We start from the raw sequence: 25,368 nt of genomic DNA, 5'->3' as shown, positions 1-25,368 counted from the left end.
TCCCTACAGGGCATGTCTTGGTCTTACTTTTAATTTCAGGTCAATTTTGTCATTTCCAAGAGTGAGACTGAGGAAAAAGCACACACGGTTTTGCCTGTATTTTTAAATCCTGAGTGTGAGATTGGACCAACTTAAACTGGGACACACTTGAAATTAGCACACAGAAATGTGGAGTTAAGCTTCTGGGAAAGAGACATGTGGGAAACAGGCATGTGTGATACCACTGCATTAAGGTTATAGATGCCTTATGATAGGGGTTTACGATGACATTATAATAGCACTTAACAACATAACAGGTAAAGTGAGGAGGGTGGTGAGACTGTAATGTATACAATACATAAAACTGCAAAAGAGTGTTCTGAACTAGGTCCAGCTCACCTCCATCCGGTTCTCCTGCTCCAGAGGCTTTATACCAGCAAATACATCCTCCTCTTCATTTCCCCCTTCACCTTTGTCATCATCTTCCTTGGCTACCTCTTGTGGATTCAGATAGTACACCTGGTAGTCGTCTTCCTCCTCTCCATCATCTCCTCCCCCTGCTGCACCATTCTCTCCCACTTCTTCTGGCTTCAGGCTCACACCACCACTGTTCTCATCTGCAGAGGGCAAGTCATCATCACCACTACCCATTTCCCCCACAGGATCCTTGGGTGATTTCTTAGCCATGGAACTGCTCCTGACACTGGGCTCAGGTCCCTCAGAGAAGTACACGCCACCATCCTCCTCAAAGGTGTCTCTGTAGCTCCTGCTCAGTGGACTTTCTGTAAAACTAAATGTGTTGCTGGCTTCTGCCCCCAGAGCCAAGCTGCTGTCATCCAGGCTCATCTCTGCCAAGTCTGGCTCCAGAGAGCTGTCTTCACTGCTCATGCGGCGTTTCCCACTATGTTTACTGGTCAAGCCTTTGCTCACTGGCAACTTTGCTTTGCCCACTGCAGTCTTATACACAGCTTTGTCACCTTCTGCTGAAAGTCGCCTCAGAACCCGCTGCGGTGTTTCCGAGACAGCTTTCCGCTTCCCAGTGAGTTCCTTCGGACGAACTGCTGGCTCCTGGGGAGAGGGACGCAGCCTGTCTCCAGGCTGCAGACACGGTCCCCCAGGCTCCTGTCCATGGGTTCGGCCAGCCTCACAGGCAATTTCTGCACACTGCAACCGGCAGCTCCTCTGCTGGATGGCCTTTACCCAACAGAATGAGTTTTTCTTGTCAGTGCTGCTATATGTAATCCCGGGAATGGGATAAGCTTCCTCCCAGTTGAAGTAACAGGCTTCCACAGCTGGCTTGAAACCCTGGAAGAGCTTCTCCAGTGATTTCTTGTGCTGACCCCTCTTAACATTATCTATGACTTTCAGCTGCCACTGTCTGAGCTGTGAGCAAAGGTCCCTGCGCCTAAGAGAAGAAGTAAAAGGACAGATTAGAAAGCAGACAGAAAATGCACCTGTGACAAACTACCTCCTAACCCATGAACACCTCTTCCTTTTGGTCAGAAACACCTGCTGAATTAAGTATAAACAGCATTAGTAAGGAGACAGGCTGAAAAAAGGAAATGGGTATATTAACAGCCAAGTCCTAGACAAAACCATAATACAGAAACAAAATGTGAACAGTACTAACATGAAAGCATAATACAAACTGGGAGGTTTAAAATGAAATACTGTCTGCCCTGTTTGCTTATCTACCTCAAATAAGATATTAGTGATGTAAGCTTGGCAGTCTGAGACCAGTGAGCACCACGGGGAACTGCTATTGGAAACACTCATAAAACAGTTTTCAACAGCTGTGAAACAACCCCAGTCAAGACATTCACAAGTACATTCTAATCAGCCTACCCAGGGAAGCACAATGCCAGACAGGACCACCTAATCTACGTCCCAGGCACTTACCTCTTTACCTTGATAGGCCTATCTAGAGCCCAACAATTTAATTTAGGTTTTAGCAGGCTGTCCTCAGGAGACTAAACTGTTGCAAGCCATTGGCACAAAACAAGCAAGACAAAAATAACTGATATTCAAATAACTCTGAGAAAAAGCAAACCAGTAAGGTTATATAGACTTAAATTACACAGCAGTTAGTCCCACGCCCCTTATTACCATGGGAAGCAGCATTTCTGCATTTCACAGCTCCAAATCTCACACAGGGCCTAAGCATGAGCAAAACAGTCTAAACAGATTACACATTTGGGTGATCAAATTCACCCAAAACAGATTTCTAGAAATTGCACCAATTGTCTCAACCAATTGCCATCTTGTTTCTGCCACAGACTTCAGAGATCTAAGGTACAAGCCCAACACTTCGATCCTCCCAGATTTCCTATCAAAAGCAAAAGAACAATAAAAAAATCAAATAAAAACGGGGTGACCCAATTTAGATGCAAAGGACAAAAGGGGCTAAAAAGAACAGACTGCTTCTATTTGTCCACTAAAGAAATTAACAAGGGAGCAGACTGGTAGGGCTAAATCAAGGAGAGGATTTTCAGAAGGAAAAAGAAGAAAGAGGAACTACTCAGGAAAGGTAATATAAGGATGAGAGCCTGCAATGAATTAGGAATGAGGCAGCAAGTCTCCGTATAATTCACTGGAAAGAATAGCAAGGATGGGAAGAAGAGGGTTCTTCTTGATGACTACTCAAACGCCAAGAGAATAGGTAATCAAGCAGGAGCATTTCAATTATGCATCAGCTCAAGTAGGAGATCTGAGCAAATTTGAACTGCGTCAAATAACTCAAATGTGAATATACATAGCACAACTTCATACTTTATTAAAAGCCAAAACTCTTTATGGTTTTCTATGTGATCTGATCGATGTTTGTGTTTATTTTAAGCCTCAATCCCAGTTTCCTACAGTTTTTGATTTGTCTTTATCTCCTATATTTAGCTGCTTCATACTGTAAACTGTACAAGATACAAACTGCATCCATTTTAGTGTTCCTGATGTACCTTACATACATAGGGCATTTTATTAATGTTACACAGAAAGCAAATCCTGTTAATGTGTAATTGTATTGAAAATATCATCCTGTTTTCATATCTTCTGACAAACTTTTTCTGGGCATTTATAGCACATTAAGTTAATACAATACATACTTGGTAGACTAGATGTACAAAACAAATTATTACAATGTCGACCACAGTATCTCAATACAAGCCCTTAGTACCTACACTATTATCAACTAATGCTAAATAAAGGTGGCAGTGATTTACCAAGGGACAATATAGTTTAGAAACATGCAGGAGCCACACAGTTTTTCCTCTATTGAAAACACTAACTGAAAAAAAATCATACACCAATGACATTGTTTACCAATACACTGCAGTGAATAAACTCCCTAATAGCACAGAAAGCAAGAAATAGTTCATCTTGAAATAGACAACAGTGAATGATTGGGCTAAACAGAAATCCATTAAACTGCTGAATAGTTAAATTTAGAAAGCATTCAAATTTATTGGTAGCTGCTGTAATCAAATGAATGTTCTCCACTGGCACACTGAAATGCAGAATTACACTCAGATGTAAAAGAGAACTCTCAGAAAACAAATTATTCACACTACATGATGTAGCTAAAAGTGAAGAGCAATAGCAATTCAAGTTTAAAGTAACTACAGTGCTACTGAACCTTACATAGTCCAGAAGGACTAATGGTTTAACAGGTAATGAGGTAATGATACAAACACAAGAAATCTACTGGAAGGAACTCCTGAGTGTGCTTGAATATCACAGATATAAAAGAGAGACTGGATCTGATTCACGTGCTCACCTCTGTGGACTAACAGTTGGGTCAAGGACAGCCAGCCTCCAAAGAATCACCATCTCATCACACATACTTGCACAAGCATGAGCAGCTACTTCTGACTGGCCATTGCTGCGTCCTGTGTGCCCGCTAGCACTGCTGTGTGATGCAGATGTTCGCACACTGTACCACCAGCCGGTTATCTGCAGAAGAAAATGTTCAGTGGAGCTGTGTTGTGGCCAGCATCTCATCCCCGGCCCTCACTCTACCTCATAACCACAAGGAAAGAGGATCTGTAGCTAGTAGCATGCTTTCATTTGACTCCAAAATAACTATGAGCATTAAAGCAGCATTGGTTTGTAAGAACTAAGGACCTCTCAAGATTTCTATGGTTAGAAGGCACATGCCCACAGAACAAAACACTCATAGGAGGTTCTCTCACTAGAGGCCTTCAAACTTGAAGGGAAAAAGCGAACAAATGTGATAAATGAAGCATTTCCTTTCCCCTGCTCAAAGTTGAGGTATGTGATAGAGCAATAAGTAAGCTTACACCGCAATTCGTATTACAGAGCAAGATCAATGTCCTGATCTGTCAAAAGAAACCTTTTTCCTAATATTATTGTTAAAAATATACTAAAAAAAATTATTTAAACCTATCAAAAGATATATTTTACAATAATAACAAAAGACTCAGATTCTACCACCTAACATATATCATATTTTTATCAAAATGGCAGCTTATATATACTGATATACGATATGATACAAGATGTATTTTGCTTACGAAAAAAACCCAAACATTTAAACAAATCACCTTGATTGGGCAGAAATCAAGTCAAGTAAGTTGAACAAAAGAGAACAGACTCCCTATATTAATGTTAAAAGGACTGAGGCATGTTTGGGATATAGTGTTACCAGTACATCATTAGATCAGGAGACAAACAAACTGTATGTAACATCATTTTAGCTTGGAGAAATAGACGTCCATAATGCATACAGACTGTTTAAAAAAATAATATTTTTTCAGCCATGGATTGTACAGGCACATGACACCACTCACTGGTTCAGCCTGGTTCCTCAGAATTTCCCACCTCCACAGCAAAGAGATTCAAATACCTGCTCATAGTTGAGACACTGATCAGTCAGAATCTCCAGCAAAGGAGCTGCATTGCTATCCCGCCTCTTAAACATCTCTCGCACAATAGAAAGCAGGTTCCAGATTCCTTCAGGCTCTCTTCCTCGCAGGGGACGCAGAAGGCAGGCCCACTCAGCAGCAGCTGGTGGCTCCGTGGAAGAGAGATACATTGAATTCACATCACTGTAGATTGAAAAGCAGGGATGAGGAAAAAATAAATCACGCATAGCCATACAAAATCCCTATATTCTACATTCAGAAGTATATTTGCACCTTAAATGGGACAGACAAGCATAACCCGAAAGACAGGATCCATAACAAGACTGACAACACCACACAAGCAAGGTATTGTGCAAATACAGTGTGCTCAACTGAAATAACATTGGACAAGCTATACAGTCCAGACGACTGACCATGAAACTAAGCATCCTTCAGTCCATGGCATTACATAAGGGTACAGGCTATTATACAGTGAATGAACTTACAGATTACGTTAATATCACATTTTCCCTTCAATGGGAAACAGTTTACCTGAAAACAACAGGAGAGGGTCCACAGAATTTGTGAAGGGTTTTCTTTATGTTGTCACTCAGAGTAGACTCATCTAAGTACCAGGTGCTTTGATCTGATGCAGAGGGTCCAGCAGTGGGATCTTGACAAAAGAATAGCACATACACAGTCTGGAGGATTTGAAGATATTTTCCTCCATTTGCCCAACCACAGGGATTACAGGGAGTACACAGGCAGTGTTACTCAGCTTATTTCACCTGTTGCAGAACTCATTATTCAAAATGACCTTAAAATGCTATCATAACATTACCTTAAGCACTGACAACACTAAATGGAGAGACATGGCTGTCATGCTGAATGGTAGCACTACAACCAGTGAGACCAGAAGAAGTTCAAGGACCATGCCAACAGAAACCTCATGAAGTCCATTTAGGAAAAATGTACACTCCTGTACCTGGGACAGGACACCCCATGCATCAGTACAGAGTGAAAACCAAATAACTGAGTAGCTGATAGGTTTCGACAATTATGGTGGATGCCCAGCTGAACACAAACCAAGGGCAAACTTTCACTGAAAACACAAAATAAACAAAACAACAAACAACCAACCAGTCAAAAATCCCCTGCAAACTGGGATATATTAAGAAAAGCACAGCTGACAGATTTAAGGAACTTATTTTATCCCCCTCTACCTGGCACTGGTAAAGTTACACCTGGAATACTGTATCCAGTTTTGGGTGTCTGCACCCAGGAATGATAATAAGGAACTAGAGAAGATATAGTGGAGGGGTATGAAGATAGCTGGGGGCATGGAGCACATGATTTATGAGGTGACATTGAGGAAAATGGGATGATTTCCTTTAAAAAGGAGAGGGTGAGGGATAATCATTAACAGCCCACAGCTACTTGAAATCACAAACACAGCGCAGACAAACTCTTCTCGGTAGTAGATGATAGAAAGGATATTCATACTGGACAGGTGGAAAAAAATTGTTGACCAAAAGGGTAATGCAGCACTAAAACAATTCACTCTGCAACATCTCTGGTAACCAAGATTTAGCTAAACTAGCCCAAGCCACAGCTAAGCCAAGCTAGAGTTGTGAACGGTCCTCTTACTTAAAAAGTTCTGTTTCAAGTAAGAGGTTGGAGAGGTCCCTTCCCATGAGCATTTCCAGGAGTCTATAATTAATACTGATTTAAAAAGAAAAATCTTTTGTTAGAAAGGTGCATTGCCTGATGCTCCCTTCCTCCGCATACACTCCGAGGCATTCATTACACGAGATACTGCCTCTTGCTCTGCCATATATACATGCAGGTGCCTGTACTTATCCCTCTTCCTTGACCTCCAACTGCAATTTAAGCTACATGGTAACAGACCAGTTCAGAAACTCAAATCAGTGGAAATATATCCATTTCCTATCTGTGACAGAGATTACCGAAATAAGATGTATCAAGGTTACCTGGGGCTCCACACACTGTGTTGATGGCAGTAGACTGAGAAGATAACAGCTCATCCAGCAAGCGCTGAGCTGTTGGAAGAATCTGAAAACATGAAGCAAACTTTCAGCATACACAATATTTCTTATCCTGATATACCCAGTCAAAAATCTGATTGCATTTTCATGACTGAAGCACTCCCATAATTTCAGAGGTATCAAACGCAGCTTGTTTTCAGAAAGGACGATAGAGGGTGCTAAAGATTATAGAATAGAAAACCAGCTATTCTCTTTTCTCAAAGCAAACCTATGTGCAAGGCTTACTTCCTACATTGACACCCTAAGAAGTAAACAAAAGCATCACAGATTATTAGTTCCTTTCTCATTTCTTGAGGAGTAGGAGCCCATGGAGAGTGATACTGCAACTAATTTTGCTGCAGGGATGTCTCTCTGCAGTCAAGGTCAGCATTTTCCCATACTTTCAATGTTCTTTTTTTCTTGTTCCTAAATCATTCTCTAAAACCCAAACTAATGGGAAGAGAGGAGCAAACTATAAATTACATATCTACATAACTTTTGGCGCAGATTTCAGCTTATTTATCATCCTGTTAGCAAAGTGTCCTGGGTTCAGCTACAGCAGTCATTTTTTCTCCTTCTTAGTAGCTGGTGCAGTGCTGTGGTTTTGACTTTCAGCCTGGGAATAACGCTGATAACACTGATGTTTTTAGTTGTTGCTAAGTAATGTTTACTCTGACCAAGGACTTTCTCAGTCTCATGCTCTGCCAGGGAGGAGGGGAAGCCAGGAGGAAGCAGAGACAGGACACCTGACCCAAACTGGCCAAAGGGGTATTCCATACCACAGCACGTCATGCCCAGTATATAAACTGGGGAGAGTTACCCGGAAGGCCCAGATCACTGCTCGGGTCGGGCTGGGTATGGGTCGGCGGGTGGTGAGCGGTTGCGTCCTCTCCCCTTGTTATTTCCCTTATCATTATTATTGGTAGCAGTAGTGGTTTGTATTATACCTTAGTTACTGAAGTGCTGTTATCTCAACCCGTGGGAGTTACATTCCTCTGATTCTCCTCCCTGTCCCTCTGAGAGCAGTGAGAGGGAAAAGTGGGGAAGTGAGCAAGCAGCTGCATGGTTCAGAGTTACCGGCTGGGCTTAAACCACGACACAAAGGTAGACATCAACTAGATATCAACTCAGACTCAACAATAAACTAATGCAATTTCAGCACTAAACTAATCATAGCTTCTGGACAGTTCAGAGCATAAGCAGAGAAGGCTCACACCTGACTGCAAAATCCTAAGTAGATATACCCTCAACATGCTCTTTTTGAAAGAAAAACACACAGTAGAAAGTGTTTCTTCCCAAACTAAGTCTCAGCTGAAACCGTAGATCCATTCAGCCTTTACCATACACACTTACAACAGGTCAGGCATACAGTTAGGATCTAAATTACTTGCAACAGAACAGCTGATATCCCCCGCACCTCTCTCCGCACAACAGCTGAGGTTGAAGATCACACTTATTACAAAGCAAGGCACATTCAGTACGCTTATATTTGCAAATAATACAGACCTATCTCAAACAGATAGAAGAAAAACAAAGCTTCAGAAGGATATTTTGCATTTCAGTCACCTGAAGAAACAAACTCAGCATTAAACTGTTCTTGTACCTGTTTCCACTACTACATATATTAAGTCACCACAGAAAAGTAACAGGTCTAGGCAATGCCACACCTTAAGGTGGAAGTATTGGGGATCTGCAGTGATTCTCCTTGAGGAATTTTTGCCAAGATACATTTAATTGGAATAGGAGTACTAGCTTCATGAAGGGAAACAGCTCTTGGGAGAAGAACTGGGTAATAAATTCCAGCTGCCCAGAATCACTGACATTTTCACAGATATGGAAAACACTTCCTGCAGAGACTTTGAAAAACATCTCCTTATCTAGCTGCATTCCTACAGACCATCATCCCTCCACGCTTCAAAGTAATTCAGCATTACATTACTGTATCATAATGTCATTCACAAGCTGGAAGTTAAAATATAATAATGTATACAGCCTACTCTAAGTCTACATCATGTAGCCAAAACAGAGGGCCCCAAGGTATCAGAGTATCTGCACACAGAAATCTTGAAAACCAGGAATGAGACTGTTGGAAGAGTTTAGGGCATGCCTTGCCTTTTTCAAGGGAATTACACAACACAGGTTAAAGCGCATCTGCCAATAAACCCCTAACTTTTTTGTTGGGCAGCATCCATCAGATTATCTGGCAAGACAGTAACAATTAAATAATCCAGATGTGCACAGCTGGTATACATGACAGAAGGAGAAATAATCCCTGCAAAAAGGAGCAGACAGAGTATTTGAAAGCAAGCAACTTGCATGCCATTCAAAAAACAACTACCACTGCTACTAGCCTTTCAAAACCCCCATTTACTAGGATCCAGACTATGTGACATGAAGCTCCAAGTCCTTAAAAGAAGAATAGCTTTGTTAGGTAATGCAGCAAGGAGCACACCCTATTGGTGCTGAACTCTCAGCAGCAAAAAAACCCAGTGTTTTTATACCACTTTGACATTATAGGTTTCCTCTATTTCCTAAGATGATCAGTATGTCTGTAGAAAATTTAGAAGATGTTTTAGCAATAGAGTATTTTAGTGTCCTAAGCACATCATCATAATAGGAATTTTAGGCACATGCCAACAGTAATCTAACTCCTATTGAAGCCATTATGCAAGTACTATTGAAGTGTGACAGATATCCAAGCAGGGCAGTTTTTCTCTACCTCTTCTGGTTTAATCAGCATAAAAAAATTCCTAAGCCCTTGTATTTTTAAAGCAGACATTTCACAACCACTTAGGTATTCTTACATATTTTGTGCAAGCATTTTAGGCAGATGATATAAATGACCTGACCTTGAACAACATATAAATTTAAGGAATAAGAGAGCAGATTTTGCCTTTGACTAACAAAACTTCATGTCTGTGACTTTCCATAATCCAAATGATTCTTATGAATCACCAAAGATGCTACACTGGGGGAAGTCAAAAAGTCACCAGTTGGGTGCACCTAGAAAGTGCCCACCTAAGGCATATACAACACATTCCCTGATGAGTCTTCCCCATTCAATTTACCTAACATATAACAAAGCAGCAGCCTGATTGTGCTGACTTAAGTTTTTTCACCACCATGCATTTATTTTATTGTGTTTGATCTTTCACAAGCTAAGTGCATATTCATGGTAATATGAATAGCCACCACTCTTCTTTCACCCTTTAGGACACTTTAATATTTTACTTGGCAACAGACAATTGTCAAATAATAGAAGGGCAAATCTAAAAAGGGCAAGAACTGAAGGCCTTCCCAGCAACTCACATTTGAATAGCATAACTGATTATCTTGCAACAAAAGACATCATATAAACAGACCCAGAATAACGATAACTGAATTTCACTAAGAGTCAATGCTATCGATTGTCCCCATTTACCTGTTGTGGAAGTTCACTAATTAGGTACTGAGCAAATTTCTGCAATTGGTCTCTTTGTAGCCGAGACAAGGATTCAGAAACAGGTGCTCGTAAACATACTGCAGATGCCTGAAGGAAGAAAAGGAGATATAAACTGCCATTAACAGGTCAGACTTAATGCAGCTGTGCCCACTGTAAGGATGAAGCGTCATGAACAGTAGCTATGCCGATGCATATCATGCTTGGTCTTGATGGACAATGTTTTTTTTTTCTGTAATTATGTAGTGTGTTGCAGATAAGATGCAAATAAGCTGTCTAGGCTTTATAAAAACTGTTTTTAAGAGTTTCTTTTCAAAGTAACTGCTTTAACAGCTGTGCTTAAGATCTGTTGTTGCTAGCAATTGCACAAATACTGGCAGGGATTTCACAAACAAACCTCTAAAATAGGCCATTATTCTTTAAGCTTCTGGCAAAACAACCAGCACTGTGGGGGGCTGTTTCACAGATTCAAAACCACCTCATTTATCTCAATAGAGTTTTTTTTCTTCAGTCTTAAAATCAGTCTCTGTATCATAGAACAACTTAAGACGATAAAAAAAACCCCTCAAACAAATAAGAAAAACTAACAACAAAGCAAACAAAAAATACCAACAATAAAACCACATCAAAACACTAGTTTCTTAACCTCTTTCACTGTACAGAGAAAAACATATCCAAATAGCACCTACTTAAAATTTAACATGGAAACAGGCAAGAGCAGTTTGATAATAAAGATGCTTCTGATGTTGGTTTGTCTACATAGAGCAATATACTTTGGCTTGTAACTTGCTAGTGTCAGCAGTCAGTATACATAAACATGAAAATCCCTTCACTAGCATTTTTCAGGTACAAGAAACGATTGGAGGGAAACGAATGATTATCTATCTTACAAAGGGTCCAAACTTTCTGAGTGTAAATCATATAAATGAAAATGTTTCCTATCCTCACTCTCTATCATCCACCTTTTAAAACTGGAACTAATAATTCAAAGCAGAACTTTTGTTTTGCCAACACTCCAGTCCTAAATACAGAAAGTATACTGACATTCTGATGATTTCAGAAGAGTGTCAACCTAAGACTATTACAATTGCCCATTATAAAGTTTTAACAAGCTTCAGAAGGTTATTAGCACTTATTTAAGAATCTGGAGTTGATCATAAGCATGTTAGCTATAAAATGTTGTGTGACAAAAGAAAATCTTCTGTTCCTTTCAATCACTCAAATTTAATCCTTCCTTAAGATGTATTTCTCAGCTTCCCAAAGTCTAAGGAAATTAATCTGTACGCTAGACTGAACTCTCAAATTGTGTATTTTATATTGATTCTATACATTTTTACCTGGAGTTCACTGGGATAAGAAACACCTACTTGTCACTCTATACAAGGCTACACATAATACAAGCAGTCAACAAAAACATAAACTTGAGTGTTTGAAATCTACAAGTCAAAATGACCACTTACTTGCATCAGTATGTGTTAAAATGAACTGGTGAACATAAAGGCCAACAGTGATCAAAATTACCTTTCTTCTGCACTCTGATTAAACAACTTAAAGAGCTTTCATATCCCATATTTACAAAGACTTTTAATAAAAGACTAACTGAAGAAAGATTGAGTAATTCTAGTATTTAAATGAGAAACAGGAATGGGCCAAAAAGGACTCTGCATCTATTGTTAGTAATTTGCACATTATCAAAGGACGTTCTGCAGGTTAGAGCCTCAGTCAATTCACTCTGCAGACCGCCACTGTGAGCACACATTTGAACAATCTGTAACCAAAAGGAGTGCCAAGCACAATTTCCCTAAAGAGGGTGCGAGCTGCATAAAACTGTAATGAGGAGAGACTCAGAGAAGATGCCTAGGGGAAAGAACTGTATTTAAAGGCCTACATTGTGTATCCGGAAGAGGCAGAGTGCCACGACGTGAGCACACCACTTGGCCCCAGCTCCGCAGGTACAGCTGCATGATGTGATCCTGCACCGGTCAAACATCACTGCCACGTTGTATGCACCTTTGGGAGGCACCATCTGTGGGGGTACCACAGTGGCACTCAGATGGAAGCCTGTTAAAATTCAAAAGTCCAAAGTTACTCTTCTGGTGCTTGGAAGACAGATTTAGTTAGCATGGAAGTTTAAATGTGCCATTTAAACAGCAAAACAACATGTACAGCAACAACATCCATACAGGGATGGACAGGGATTCTAGATTCTCCAGTACTTGTTTCTTTCCAATCAGTTATGGCAGAATATCAGCAGAGAGGCATAACATGTTATAAGAGGTTCAAAAATACCAGCTTTTAATAAACTGATTTATTTCTATTGATACAGTAAAAAGAAACGCAGAACTGGATAAAAATATCACTGAAAACTGTGGGGCTTTGATCACAGGGTCAAAGGCAGACTATACATATTTTAGGCATGATTTCTATGTTAATTATCTCTGGCAGCAATGCAGAACAGGCTAGGCGACTTATTTCCAAGTTAGTTAACTTTCGCAATTTTACAGTGTACTAAAGAAGGCACCTGAACACACACTTACACACTGTGGCTTCAGAAGCTACCCATTTCTCATAATTTATGTACCTCCTTGCAATTTTGTGAATATCCCATTTTTATAAATCATGTACTTAGAAAACAAAAACCCCCTCTCGCTTAGAGTATAATCAATGGAAAAGGGAAATATCAGCAACAACACTTGAATTAACCCAGCCCCATTAATCTGTGATCAAACAAATAAATAATGAACCTCATCTCAGGAAGGATTACAAAGAACTTTAATGAGGGTTGGCTTCATGTAAACGCATACCAGTTGTACTTATAATGCAGCTTCCTCTGCAGATAATCGTTATTTAGAGGCACACATATTATGAGCAGGAAAAGGCCATCAGGAACATGAATCTTGTACTTGTTTGAAAGGTCCCTATCACCAGTTAATCATCCTCTACAGCAATGACCATCAGCCTCAGAATCTTTCTGCTAGTGTCGAATTGAGTTTTAATGAAGCACAGAAAGCACCAAGGGCATCAAAGCCATAACAAAAATTCAGCCCGACAATCTAACTTAAGTGAAAAAATATGGCTTAGGACAGATGATTGAAATACTTTCTCCATCAACAGCACAGGGAAGTATATTATAAATCCACACTACTAAGTTTTTATCATGACATTGTGAGATTATAATAATGATGGTGTTCAGGAGTACACGTGACCTACTAAATCCCATTTAAAACAATGCACTATTTCTTCCTCAAAATATAATCCCCATGCCAATACTAACTTGCTCTTACCTTGCTTAACCTTTCTATTTCTCCTGTTCACCAGAATTCAAATCCTCTTCCTGAAGTGGGTGATTATTTTGATTAGTACATATAATGCCACCCAAATTCTTCAGCCATTCTAGCAATTGGAACAGAATCAAAACAAAAGGCAGCATTCACACAAAATTACTGCCCTGCTTATTACTAGCTACAGTTCTAATTTATGTTCCACACTTGGCTAATACAAGCCAAACAGTTCAGCTAGTCCTTCTGTTACACTAGAAGCATCTCAGACCAATGCCAAAATGCCCTAATTTTCACAAATGCAAATTAAGCATTTCACAAATTGGAATTACAGCAATCCTGTTCCACTGAGAAAAAGAGGTATTTGACAGGTCTTAGAGAACAATAGGTCACAGCTATACACTCTTACCAAGCTACTACCATGAAATTTTTATTTGTATATGAAGACAGTTACCTGATTAAATGCAAAGAGGGAAGAACAGTTATAAAAACAGACAAAGAAAATTTAAGGGCTTTGGCATGACACATCGCAAGCTTCAACTCAAACTGTAGCTTGATGAACGCGTCTGCCACTGACACTGCTAATTCAAGCACCTCTGCCCAGCGTTTTTTGCACAACCAGTCTTGTTATGTTGAACAACTGTTTGTGGGATAGCACAGGAAATCATATCAGGAAAAAAAATCTGGGTTAAATTAATAGTTACTTTTACAAGGAAGTTCAATTTTACAATTCGGTTCACTGCACATTTTACAAAAGTATGAGCCTCCAGGGACTGGAAAGACAACTATGAGGGAGGCCATCCTGCAGTGCTTTAGCCCAACACTACTGTTTAAAGAAACAGACATCAGATTGTACTTGCTTACAGTCAAAGCGCAGTAATTCTCCCACAAACCACAGCTCTTGCCCTCCTGCTTAGAAGTGAAGACAAGTCACATCCACTGCACACCTAAGTGACCTGGTCACCTCATGGAACCCACAAGAAAGTTATTCCACCCACCCCCACTCCCTTATCAGGTATCTTATCTACTCCATGCATTGCAAAAACACGTCTGCATGTACCAGCAGCATTCATCTGCAGCTGCATGTAGCCCACCAGAAAAAAACCCTAAGATCTATACCCCATTCTTGGCAAGCTCCACTCTCAGGAGACATCGAGAATAAGCTGCAGGCCAGAGGAATTGCTCTGCCAGGAGTCTCACTCCCCTGGATACAATTTATCTTAACTGCATGGTGGGCACAGAGCAAGCTTATTATTTCCGTGAAAGCACTTAGGCTTTCTACACAGAAAGAGCATCTAACACTTGTTATGAGCACCAGATTTACTACTCATGTACAGAACAAATATATCAAGCAGCCAGCACCAATGCTTGAGAGGATATGTCAAGTACCTACACTGTACAACATACCAGTTATTCATAAAGAGCACCAGGACTGGACTACTACACCCATGAAGCAGGTTTTATTATGTAGTGAAGAAGGGATACCAGCACACTGTCCTGTCTGGTACTCAATTAAGACACATGGTTTGATCAAATGTAAAAGCTGGAAATAATCAACTGCTGCCTAGGCTAGGACCTACAAAATAGAGCTTCTTTTTTAGTCCATAGCTTATCCTTCTCACTGCTCCACTCCTGAAACTTAATCTTGCAGGAAAAGTATCCAAAAGAAATGTATGTTTCCAGCTGGTTATAATACAGTATCCATAATTTTAGGATGGCTACATAGATGTTTTTTGCATTTAATATGTATTTTATCATGAAATGTATTTATTGTGAAATTTCAGGTCTGTTCATTTGTTTTTCTGAGGTCACAGAATCATAGACTGGTTTGGGTTGGAAAGGACCTTAAGATCATCTAGTTCCAACCACTCTGCCATGGGCAGGGACACCTTCCACTAGACCAGGTTGCTCGAAGTCCCATCCAACCTGGCCTTGAACACCGCCAGGGATGAAGCATTCACAACTTCCTCGGGCAACCCATTCCAGTGCCTCACCACGCTCGCTGTAAAGAGCTTCCTCCTTATATCTAACCTGAACTTCCTCTGTTTAAGTTTAAACCCATTACCCCTTGTCCTATCACTACAGTCCCTGATGGAGAGTCTGCCTCTAGCATCCTTGTAGGCCCCCTTCAGATACTGGAAGGCTGCTATGAGATCTCCATGCAGCTTTCTCTTCTCCAGGCTGAACAGCCCCAACTTTTTCATGATTTCACGTGGAAATGTACAAATTTAAAAACCTCAAGCTACTCAGTAAGGAACCGGAATGAAAAAAATTAAGTGACCTATAAGTTAACAACATGCTAAGAATACTTCTTGCAATACAAGTTCCAAGCTTTCCTCATTGATATTTGGCAGTTCTGATGCTCCTGTAAACAACGACAGTAAACAGACCTCAGCACATAATTTCAGAACTTTTTCTCTGGCTTTCCCAGGACTAACAGAAATGGGAAAAGAAAAACTCAACAAAATTTTATATGGGAAGTAAAGCAAGGCAATTTTGGACAAGTTAGGACAATCTCTAAAAAGTAGAGACAGAGACACTATTCAAGAAGGTGCAAAATTAGAACCAGACTGAACCTGCTGCTGCCTTTCTTAATTGTAAAAAAAGAAATTAAGACTATGACAGAAAAAAAGTCCCAGAAACTAGCAACTACAACACACCTATCTGAGAACAGCAATAATGTCTTCAGCGCAAGAACACAGGTTTATGACTGCTACAAAGGGAATGTGCAGGAGAAGGTGTGCAAAAGCTAGTTCTTTGTGTATATATTGTGAAAATTGTGAAGAGGTGCTGTTGTTCAGAAATTATGGGTATAGATTTGCATGTGGACAAGATGACTAAGATTACTCATTTGTATTTAAATATATATACACTGCAAAGGTATATCGGTAAAAGGAGCACAAAGCACATTTCAAAGCTACGTCCTATTGATCGCAATATTACAATGCGCTGCCCAATCCCCCTGCAAATCAAATTCCCTCTCACTGGCTGCTTCATTTCCTGTGTCTTTTCCCATTTGTCAGTATATGGAATTCTCAACTACAATCACACACCTTAACATCATCTGGAGTGGACAACTGAAATTGTAGCCACCTCACCTGCCCCCCACCAGCTTCTGGGCTGCTACTCATGGAAAAAGAAACCAAAAAAAAAATCCCTCCATTAGCTAAAGTTCCTCTCCTAAGGAGGAAACAACGTTACTGTCTAAACAAAGTAACTTCCCTTCCACACATAATCTTTTCTCAGGAAGCCCAGTTGCTGTGTGTGTACTTGAGAATTTCCTCCCCTGTATCATTGACCATCTCCTCTTTTTCCCAACTCCTCTCTTCCTCCTGCAAGCACAGCTTTTGCACTAACATTCCTAGCCTTTATTCATTTGCACTGCTTTACACCTCCTCACCTTTTTAATTTATTACTGAAGCAAGTTTTGACCAGAGTCTTAGCACTGTATATTAAATATTCTGCTCTTTTCCATGGGGAAAGTCCCAGGAATTGCTGAAATTCAGCCAGACGTATTGTAACTCATTTTGTCTCTCAAACATTTGCCTTCCTGAAGTTCAGCAGATGCCTTAGAGGCCTCTCCCAGCATTTCAGACCTGACATCAGGAGCTCACGAATGTACTTAAAACTCAGTTTTATTCTATTTAGCTCAATTTCGTTAATGTTCCAAAACTACTATCCAGTCTCACTGACAACTCAATATACCTTATTTCTGGTATTGTTATTACATTACACAACAGATGAGGTAAAATCCTTTCAGATGCTTTACCTTATATTCACATAATAGTTCCATCAGCCTTTTGCAATTTGTGTAGCTCAATGACTATCTTCTTCTCTTTTCATTCTCCCCAAGCTTTTACAGTATCAGTCCCTTTTATTCCTTTTTTGAGGGTCCTTTACCTAAATTTATTCATTCCACTGATCACTGAGAGTTAAATATTCCTGGTACTAGCAACTAAACAGGCAGATAGAAAGAAGGCTCTTATCCCACATCTCAGGAAAATACAGGAACTTCCCTCCTTAACATTATAGATTTTCGTATTGTCATTTTTCTTATTACAACCAGGCTCAGTTCCTACATGCCAGTTAATATTCTAGCTGTGAAGCTTAGAGTTGCAGAAAAAAACAACACATCTCTATTGGATTGACATGGCCCACCTTGACATACTAGTGTCTTTATGTCTATGTCTATAACGCCTTCCTGTCTAACAGCTGTCACTAGAACAGCCAGCTCAATATTCTTCTTTATTGCAAAAGATTTAATGAAAAACACAGAGACCAATTCTTTGTTTAAGGTAAGATTAGTTCCTATAACCGTAAAAGATAAAAAGAACAAGATAAGTGAGGAAAAGCAATAACACCCACTGTCCAGCAACAGGGTTTTCCTTCTGCCAAAAATATTACATTAGTAACTGTATTAGTAATATAATTCTTTTCCTACAAGAATAATTAAACCTTGCAAACTTCCTCTCACTCATATATGCACTTGAGGCAAGGCATTCATTCGACCAGATGACTAGAAAACCAAGTTCTTCATGGAGACAAAGGCATTCCACACAGTTTTTTCCAAAACACCATTTTCAGAACATTTCTGGCTTTTCACTCAGTTTCACAGCTGAGCTGACTGAGACTAAAGTAAACACAGTATTTAGCTCAAGACATTACAAAGAATAAATGTTATAATGGATGGGAACCTAGCTGAGGCTTGATTCCCAGTCATGACTAAGAGACTTATCAAAGCATGTTTTTGTCAAAATGTATTCGGTACAGTATATATGTTTATGTTCATTATGACTGTCGGAAAGAGGCAGGAAAAACATAGGTGTGCAGTTGTTTTATGACCTTTGTACTTGGCTGCACCAGGGCACTTGGCCAACGCTCTCGGCGTGGACAACAGTGAGATCATGAAAAACTGCACAGCCCCATGAGTAAACAATCACAGAGCTGGCATAAAGCCAGTTGTTTTAATAAGGGTATAAAAGCAGGACCCTCTTGTAGCCGAATCTGAAGCCTCACCTATGGGTGGACACACCACATAGGAACTTTCCCTATTACCAGAGACTCCTGGGATTCGCTGCAACAGGGCTTCCCAGCCTGAAGTGTGGGGCTGGATGACGATTAGTTGGTAACTGGTGATGTATTTTTTCTTGATCTCTGTTTTCTCTATGCAGTAATGATTTGATACATTGCTAATTTTCTTCTGTGCCTTACATATATATATTCACACACATGATTTGCTTTATTGTACTTAATTCACTACATAGAGATATATACCTGATTTGCATTAGGGTGCTTGTTTGCTTTAGTGTGCTTATTCACTTTAATATGCTTGTTTAATAAACTGTGCATGTTATACAGCTAGTGTGTGGTCATACTGTTGCATACCCTGCCTGTCAGCACAACACATGTGGCAGGGAGTTTAGTCTAAGATGCCAGAAAAGTTCATTTTGAGACAAGGTCATACCACTGCTGTTCCACTGCAAACAGTTTTGGAAATCTGAAGTATATATGAATATATATGAATATTCTTACCTATCTGGAGAGGGTCTTTGACAGCCCTCACCCGGAACAGCTGCTCCCCTCGCTGGAATTCATCTGCACTGCCATTCGCCAAACACGAGTACAATCTGCAAGAGAAACAGAGAACATGTCAAGATCAGTCTGTTTTGGAGAAACTTTACAGTATTATCCTCTTTATTCTTTGTTGACATGATTTTTGAAAAATCCTTACTACATCTTTAAGACAAAATCCAGCTCTCTTCTGCCATTTGTACACTAGAGTTCAACCATAAACATCACTAGTTTCTTCCTGAGTTTGTGTATAGTCACTGGCATTCCTAGGAATTTTAAGCTCAGTCTCTGTCATGGTTTAAGTCCAGCTGGTAACTCAACCACACAGCCGCCTGCTCACTGCCCCACTTCTTCCTACCCGCTCCCAGAGGGATGGGGAGAAGAATCGGAAGAATGTAAATCCCACAGGTTGAGGTAAGAATAGTGCAGTAACTAAGGTATAATACAAACCACTACTGCTACCAATAATAATGATAAGGGAAATAACAAGGGGAAAGAATATGAAACTAAAAGGGGAAAAGGAAAAGAAAAGAACAAAAGCAAGTGATGCACAGTACAATTGCCCACCACCCGCTGACCGATACCCAGCCCAACCCGAGCAGCGATCTGGGCCTTCCGGGTAACTCTCCCCAATTTCTATACTGGGCATGACGTGCTGTGGTATGGAACACCCCTTTGGCCAGTTTGGGTAAGGTGTCCTGTCTCTGCTTCCTCCTGGCTTCCCCTCCTCCCTGGCAGAGCATGAGACTGAGAAAGTCCTTGGTCAGAGTAAACATTACTTAGCAACAACTAAAAACATTGGTGTTATCAGCATTGGTCCCAGGCTGAAAGTCAAAAACACAGCACTGCACCAGCTACTAAGAAGGAGAAAAAATGACTGCTGTAGCTGAACCCAGGACAGCCTCCAAAATACATTCATAGCCTAAAATTAAGCTTCTCTATACAGTGTATTATCAATTCAAGGTCTAATGTTGGCATGCCAGAGTAAAAGCCCCTTGTATTTCTAGCTGTGTTATCTGCATCCTCACACCTGAGGTTTTTTTACATCTGTGTTCATCAGAATAATTAACATGTACAACTTGGTGGTTTGCTCTGTTTCTCCACAGGTGATGTTACAAATTACATCGGCACTTCTGACATTACCTCCCCCATCTGACACCAGCACATTAGATGAATGCATCTAAGAACTTTCAAGATGATTCTTTCTAAAAGAGTGTAATATCACTACTTTGCAACAAAATTCTGAATGCACAGCTACACGGCTAGGTCTCCTATAGTATAAAAGCTTTATTAAAAAAACCCCAACTTTGGTAAAAGATCTAAAAGCACAGAATCTTTTACTCACACAATTTATGTGGAAACATAAGAAATAGACATCTCTGTCTCCACTCTTATCACTGATGCAATCACAAAGTCTGATTTTTCTACTTACATCAACAAAAGGCTTGTACAGCACACTGAGGGAAATTTCTGAGCCCAGTTAAAGGTCTGATTCAAGCAACAGATTCAAAGTGGAAAGAATACCGTGTAAGACTAACATAAGGACAAAACTCTACAAACTAGTTCGGTCAGGCAAATTAAAGGGTGTATTTATTGTGCTATCATTTATATACACAATCTGCACATGTACATGCATGCAGGGCAGCTCACCCTGAAATAAACCCCCATATCATTGCATATCCCCCAGAAATCCATCCACATGTTACAAAATGCATGAGAACGGAAGCAGCAACAAATATATGGAACATCAAACAGACAATGATTTTCCTCTAGTGAACAGAGCTTTTCCTTAAGTACCAATGTAACAGAAATAGTACTAATTACCTGATATCTTCCTCATTTTCTGGGAAACTCCAGAAGGCGATTCGAAGCTGCAGTTGCTCAGGCACTGGAGGATAAACTTTCTCCACCACCTCGAATGGAATGTGAAATGCAACTTGCTTTGCAGACAGTTCCACCAATGGGATCACCAGCCCATCTAGCAAGACAAGAAGCAAATTGCAATTAGACATTCAAACAACAAAACTCACGAGAGGCTAAAGAGATCAGAGCAGGAAGCTTTTCTACTTCCTCTCTTACTTCACCAAGTACAGGGACCAATTTTGATAGACAGTAAAAGGCAGCATTGAAATTTTCTGAAGAATTGCCTGCCAATCTTAAGCCTGTTTTCAGCACCCTAGCGCATGGGTACGCATGCCTAAAAAAGCCAGTCCTTCTTCAGGAGAGCTACGTTAACGCAGCAGACATCAGTGATTCAGGCTTTGTCTCCTGATACTACTGAAGCTATTCAGCAATACTTAAGGTAACCCGATAGTTTTCAAACATTTCTGTTAGAATATGGCAGCAGCATCCTGTGAATGTCAGATGATTACACAGAGAAGAACTATTCAGTGCATAAGCATAGGACAGCAATGGAAAGGTTACCCAGGAACCTTAATGTTGACTTTTTTGTTAGCATTCAGTACTCTGGTTTTTACAATATTTTAATTATTATTTGCTGGTTTATTCCCCTCACCACCACCTTCCATATGATATCTATCTATATACTTGAAATTCCTACAGAAGCAACTGGGAATTCACATGTTTGTATAGTGCTGACTACACCAAGCCCATGAGGATCTTAACTGAAGGCACCAAGAGCTTATACAAATACATCTAACCACCACCTTTCTACCAAACTAACTCCACTTTTTATGTTTTTCAGTGCAGATGATTTCTTGTCATCAGGTGATAGGAGCCTTATGTTTCTGCTTCACTCTGAGCTAGATTACACTTTATACAAAATGCCAGGCTCGTCTTATCTGAAAGCATCTTACTGCTTTACTGAGATCACTTCCTGATCCATCACTACAGCAGCCTTGGTTCCCCTGTCTTCCAAACCCTGTTGCCAAAAGCCTAATTAATTCCATTTCAGAGAGTCATGTTATGTCTCTTCACCTCCCTAACCAGCTTCTAAAACACCACTGGAAGCCAGAATGTAAACCAATCTGGTCTTCAGCTTTCCCTCCCCACCAGCCTCCAGGCAACATATCAAAGGAAAACTTAAGCCCTGATGTCAGTAAACGCTTTCTCACCCTCTGCCTAGAGACACCCTCCAGTCCAAACAGTTGAGAAAGATAGGAAAGAGCTTTGAAAGTAAATGCACACAGCAAAGCAGCTAACATCTCCCCAGTACTGAGCAGACCCCTCAAATGGAAGGATTACATAAATACAGAAAGAAAATACAGATTTCAAACGTCCACATTTATGATTTTTTGATTACAGGAAAAATAGGTTTATTAGGCAGCATTCTCTTCTCCCAGATATAGTTAGTCTTCTACTGTCAGGATTGTTTCTCCATCACCAGTGACTTTTACTCTACATCATAGATGGAGTTTCTGGTTTACAGTGCTATAATCCCACCCACAAGCATGGGAGCAGCAGATTGTAAAATGAACAACAATGGAAAAGTGGAGTGTCCCTTTCTCTACAGCTAGCAGAAAAACAAGATTTTGGCAGAAAAATACTCTCATTTCCACTCTTGACAACCAGAGCAGGTGTAAAGCTTTCATCAAGTCACTAATAAAAAAAATTACTGTCTTTAGTCACTAAAAATATTACTGACTTTATTTAGTGCAATATAGTCAACTTAAATATCATTGCTGCTACTACAGTATTAGTAGGTAACACAAAAGTCCAAATGGAGGCACTTTAATACTTGAAATGACAATGAGCAGTGAAAGAAGAGGGTTTTTTCTGAGGTTTAAACTGCACTTTTTGTATAGAGGCACTTTATCCAAGTCTTTCATTACACATTACTAGAAAAGAGATGACATCTAAACAACCTCTACAAGGTACAAAACTCGAAAAAGCCTTGAGTACTGGGTGAACCATCTGCACATTTTTCAAGTGCTGCAAGCCTACAGCCTTGATGGTATTCCTTGTTACAAGGATCTGGCGCTGGATATGAAGGTTAGAAATGCTAAAGTTGACAAAAAAGCAGCAAAGGCAAATGCATTCTGCTTGTTATTCTACCTTATCCTTAAAAATATTTTACTTTTCTGAGGCAATGGACTACGACAGACACACAGTTACAAGGTCTCAATGGTACTAGTAGAGTAGTACTGGTACTAGAAGCAATAGTATGATCATTGCAATTACCCTTCAGTGTGGCTGTTCTCTTTCAGGCTAAACTAAACTAGCTCAAGAAAAATACTTTGAAAAGCGTTACTGAAATTACCTCTCCTGAGAAAACATTTCTTCCAAGCGGGAACACAACAGGAGCCCTCCTCATCTGCTCCACTACAAGTCCAGTGCAAATCAGCCAGTTTTACACAGGGAACTAAGGTAACAAGCTGACTTTACCTTGAACTCATTAACTGATTCATCAGCTGTACTGTGTTAGTAGTAACCAGCCAAAGACAGGTGATCATAATCCACCGTCAGACATTCCCAGCACACAGCTTGGACATTTTCAGAATAAGGTGAAAACAGTAAAACCTGATGGGGGGAAAAAAAATAAATCTAAAAAGCAATAATCATATCTGTAAGACCATGCCTCTTTCTAAAATCATGGATTTCCTGTAAGGAAAAAAGACTTGGAGGGGAAATGGTAGAAAACAACTGAAAAGTAGAAAACAATTTTTCAATCATACTTTAAGGGGAGGTGAATTCACAGTAGTAACTTTGCACACAACATAAGTACTAAAATTAAGAAGTTAAACTGCCCTAAGTTTCAAGAGGGTAGTCCCCTATGTAGTCAAGGTGAGACACCTATTCTAGAATGTAACTCAAAGCATCAGAGGCCCATAAGGCCTCCTGCAAAGTCAGCTGGACAGTCTGTTAGGTGCTTAAATCAGGCTCTGAATACTCTCCTTTGAATCCTAAACAAAGAGAGATCCACTCAAAATGTTTATCTCCACATACACAAATCCAGGGTTGGTGGATTCATACCTACTTGTATCAAAAGGTACTATCAACAAAACAGACAAAAGGTACTCTCAGGTTCTATAACAGATATATTTTGAGCAAGGAAAAAAAAGAAGGCTGCTAACAGAGAAAAGGAGAAAGCATCACAGCTTCTGCTCAGACAGCAAAGGACAAAAAAGATCCTAAGTTTAATATAAAAAATGACACAGTAGTGAAATCAAAGATGTATTACAAAATTGACAAAGCTGCATGATAAATCTACCCAAGGGAGAAGATAATTTTAAATTGTGGAGCAGACTAACAAGAATCATTGCTTCCTCTTGGGAAGCTGACATGATGACCCAAGCAGAACAAACGAAACACTTCAAGTCTTGTAAGAATAAAGTCACAGGCAAAGCATAAACAACCTCAAACAATTCTTACTTACAGGTTAAATGACTAGCAAAACCCAGGTCAGGAAGGGATTTTGAGATGCCATCTAATCTGTACCTCCTACCCAAGAAGCAGGATCAAGCATATCTAAACCATTCTCACATCTCAACCATTTACTGCCATGTGGAACACATGGCTTTGATGAGGACTATCCTATCCTTTTTGCTACTGTTTAATGTGAATTATAGCTTTGATTTTTATAGCCATTTTATACAGCTAAAACTAGCATAGACATAATTATTCCTGCTGGAACAACGACAACAACAAACCCCAAAACAGCCAACACAAGCTATGTGCTATTATGCACGCAAACATGCATTTTCACCAGTGGAAACAACTTCTGTGCCAGCAGAGCTTACTGACAGGAATACATGTGTAGCTACACTGCCCAACCTTTCCTAATATAGGCTGTTAGAAGTTACAGCCAACAGTTATTCATAAAACCAGATCATGTTCAAACTGAGCTATTATTCTTTCACTATAATAATTGAATTTCCATGATAGACAAATAGAGAAGAAACTGCTTGAATACTCAGCAAAATGGGGGCCATAAGAATACCAGAGAGTTATTAAATGGAACTGAAAGAAAAACCAACTTGGCCAAGCACTGAATGTATTTGTTACCTAATTACATTATTTCCATTGGGTTACTTCCATTTGATACTCCTCTCTGAAAATAAACTACACATACAAGTGAATAAATACAAATGCAAGTGAACAAATCTCAGCGAGAGATACGACAGTGCACAGACAGGACACATTGCTTGTGTTATACATAAAGCAAAGAAAAATGGCATGTTAGGCTGAATTACCTTTTTAGAGATAAGTGTACAGCCTTGATTTTATAGCTATCGCTGGTC

At 39.9% G+C, this 25,368-nt stretch overlaps 1 protein-coding gene across 3 annotated transcripts in view; it reads right to left on the bottom strand.

The window, feature by feature from the left end:
- ZSWIM8 (zinc finger, SWIM-type containing 8) overlaps positions 1 to 25,368 on the bottom strand; it is a 62,806-nt gene that overhangs the window by 18,358 nt on the left and 19,080 nt on the right. For all 3 annotated transcript variants that reach the window (XM_010014117.1, XM_010014115.1, XM_010014116.1), the window contains 9 exons: positions 20,993 to 21,146; positions 19,130 to 19,224; positions 12,208 to 12,380; positions 10,302 to 10,409; positions 6,827 to 6,908; positions 5,388 to 5,508; positions 4,838 to 5,039; positions 3,749 to 3,924; positions 379 to 1,384 (listed from right to left, as the gene is read on the bottom strand). In XM_010014117.1, coding sequence (XP_010012419.1) covers positions 379 to 1,384; positions 3,749 to 3,924; positions 4,838 to 5,039; positions 5,388 to 5,508; positions 6,827 to 6,908; positions 10,302 to 10,409; positions 12,208 to 12,380; positions 19,130 to 19,224; positions 20,993 to 21,146 — 2,117 coding nt within the window. The remainder of the gene's footprint in view (positions 1 to 378; positions 1,385 to 3,748; positions 3,925 to 4,837; positions 5,040 to 5,387; positions 5,509 to 6,826; positions 6,909 to 10,301; positions 10,410 to 12,207; positions 12,381 to 19,129; positions 19,225 to 20,992; positions 21,147 to 25,368) is intronic.

The sequence above is a fragment of the Nestor notabilis genome, unplaced genomic scaffold, assembly GCF_000696875.1.
Source record: "Nestor notabilis isolate BGI_N333 unplaced genomic scaffold, ASM69687v1 scaffold405, whole genome shotgun sequence".
Taxonomy (NCBI): Eukaryota; Metazoa; Chordata; class Aves; order Psittaciformes; family Psittacidae; genus Nestor; species Nestor notabilis.
The sequence above is the reverse complement of the archived record's forward strand: the minus strand, read 5'-3'. Positions and strand labels throughout refer to the sequence as shown.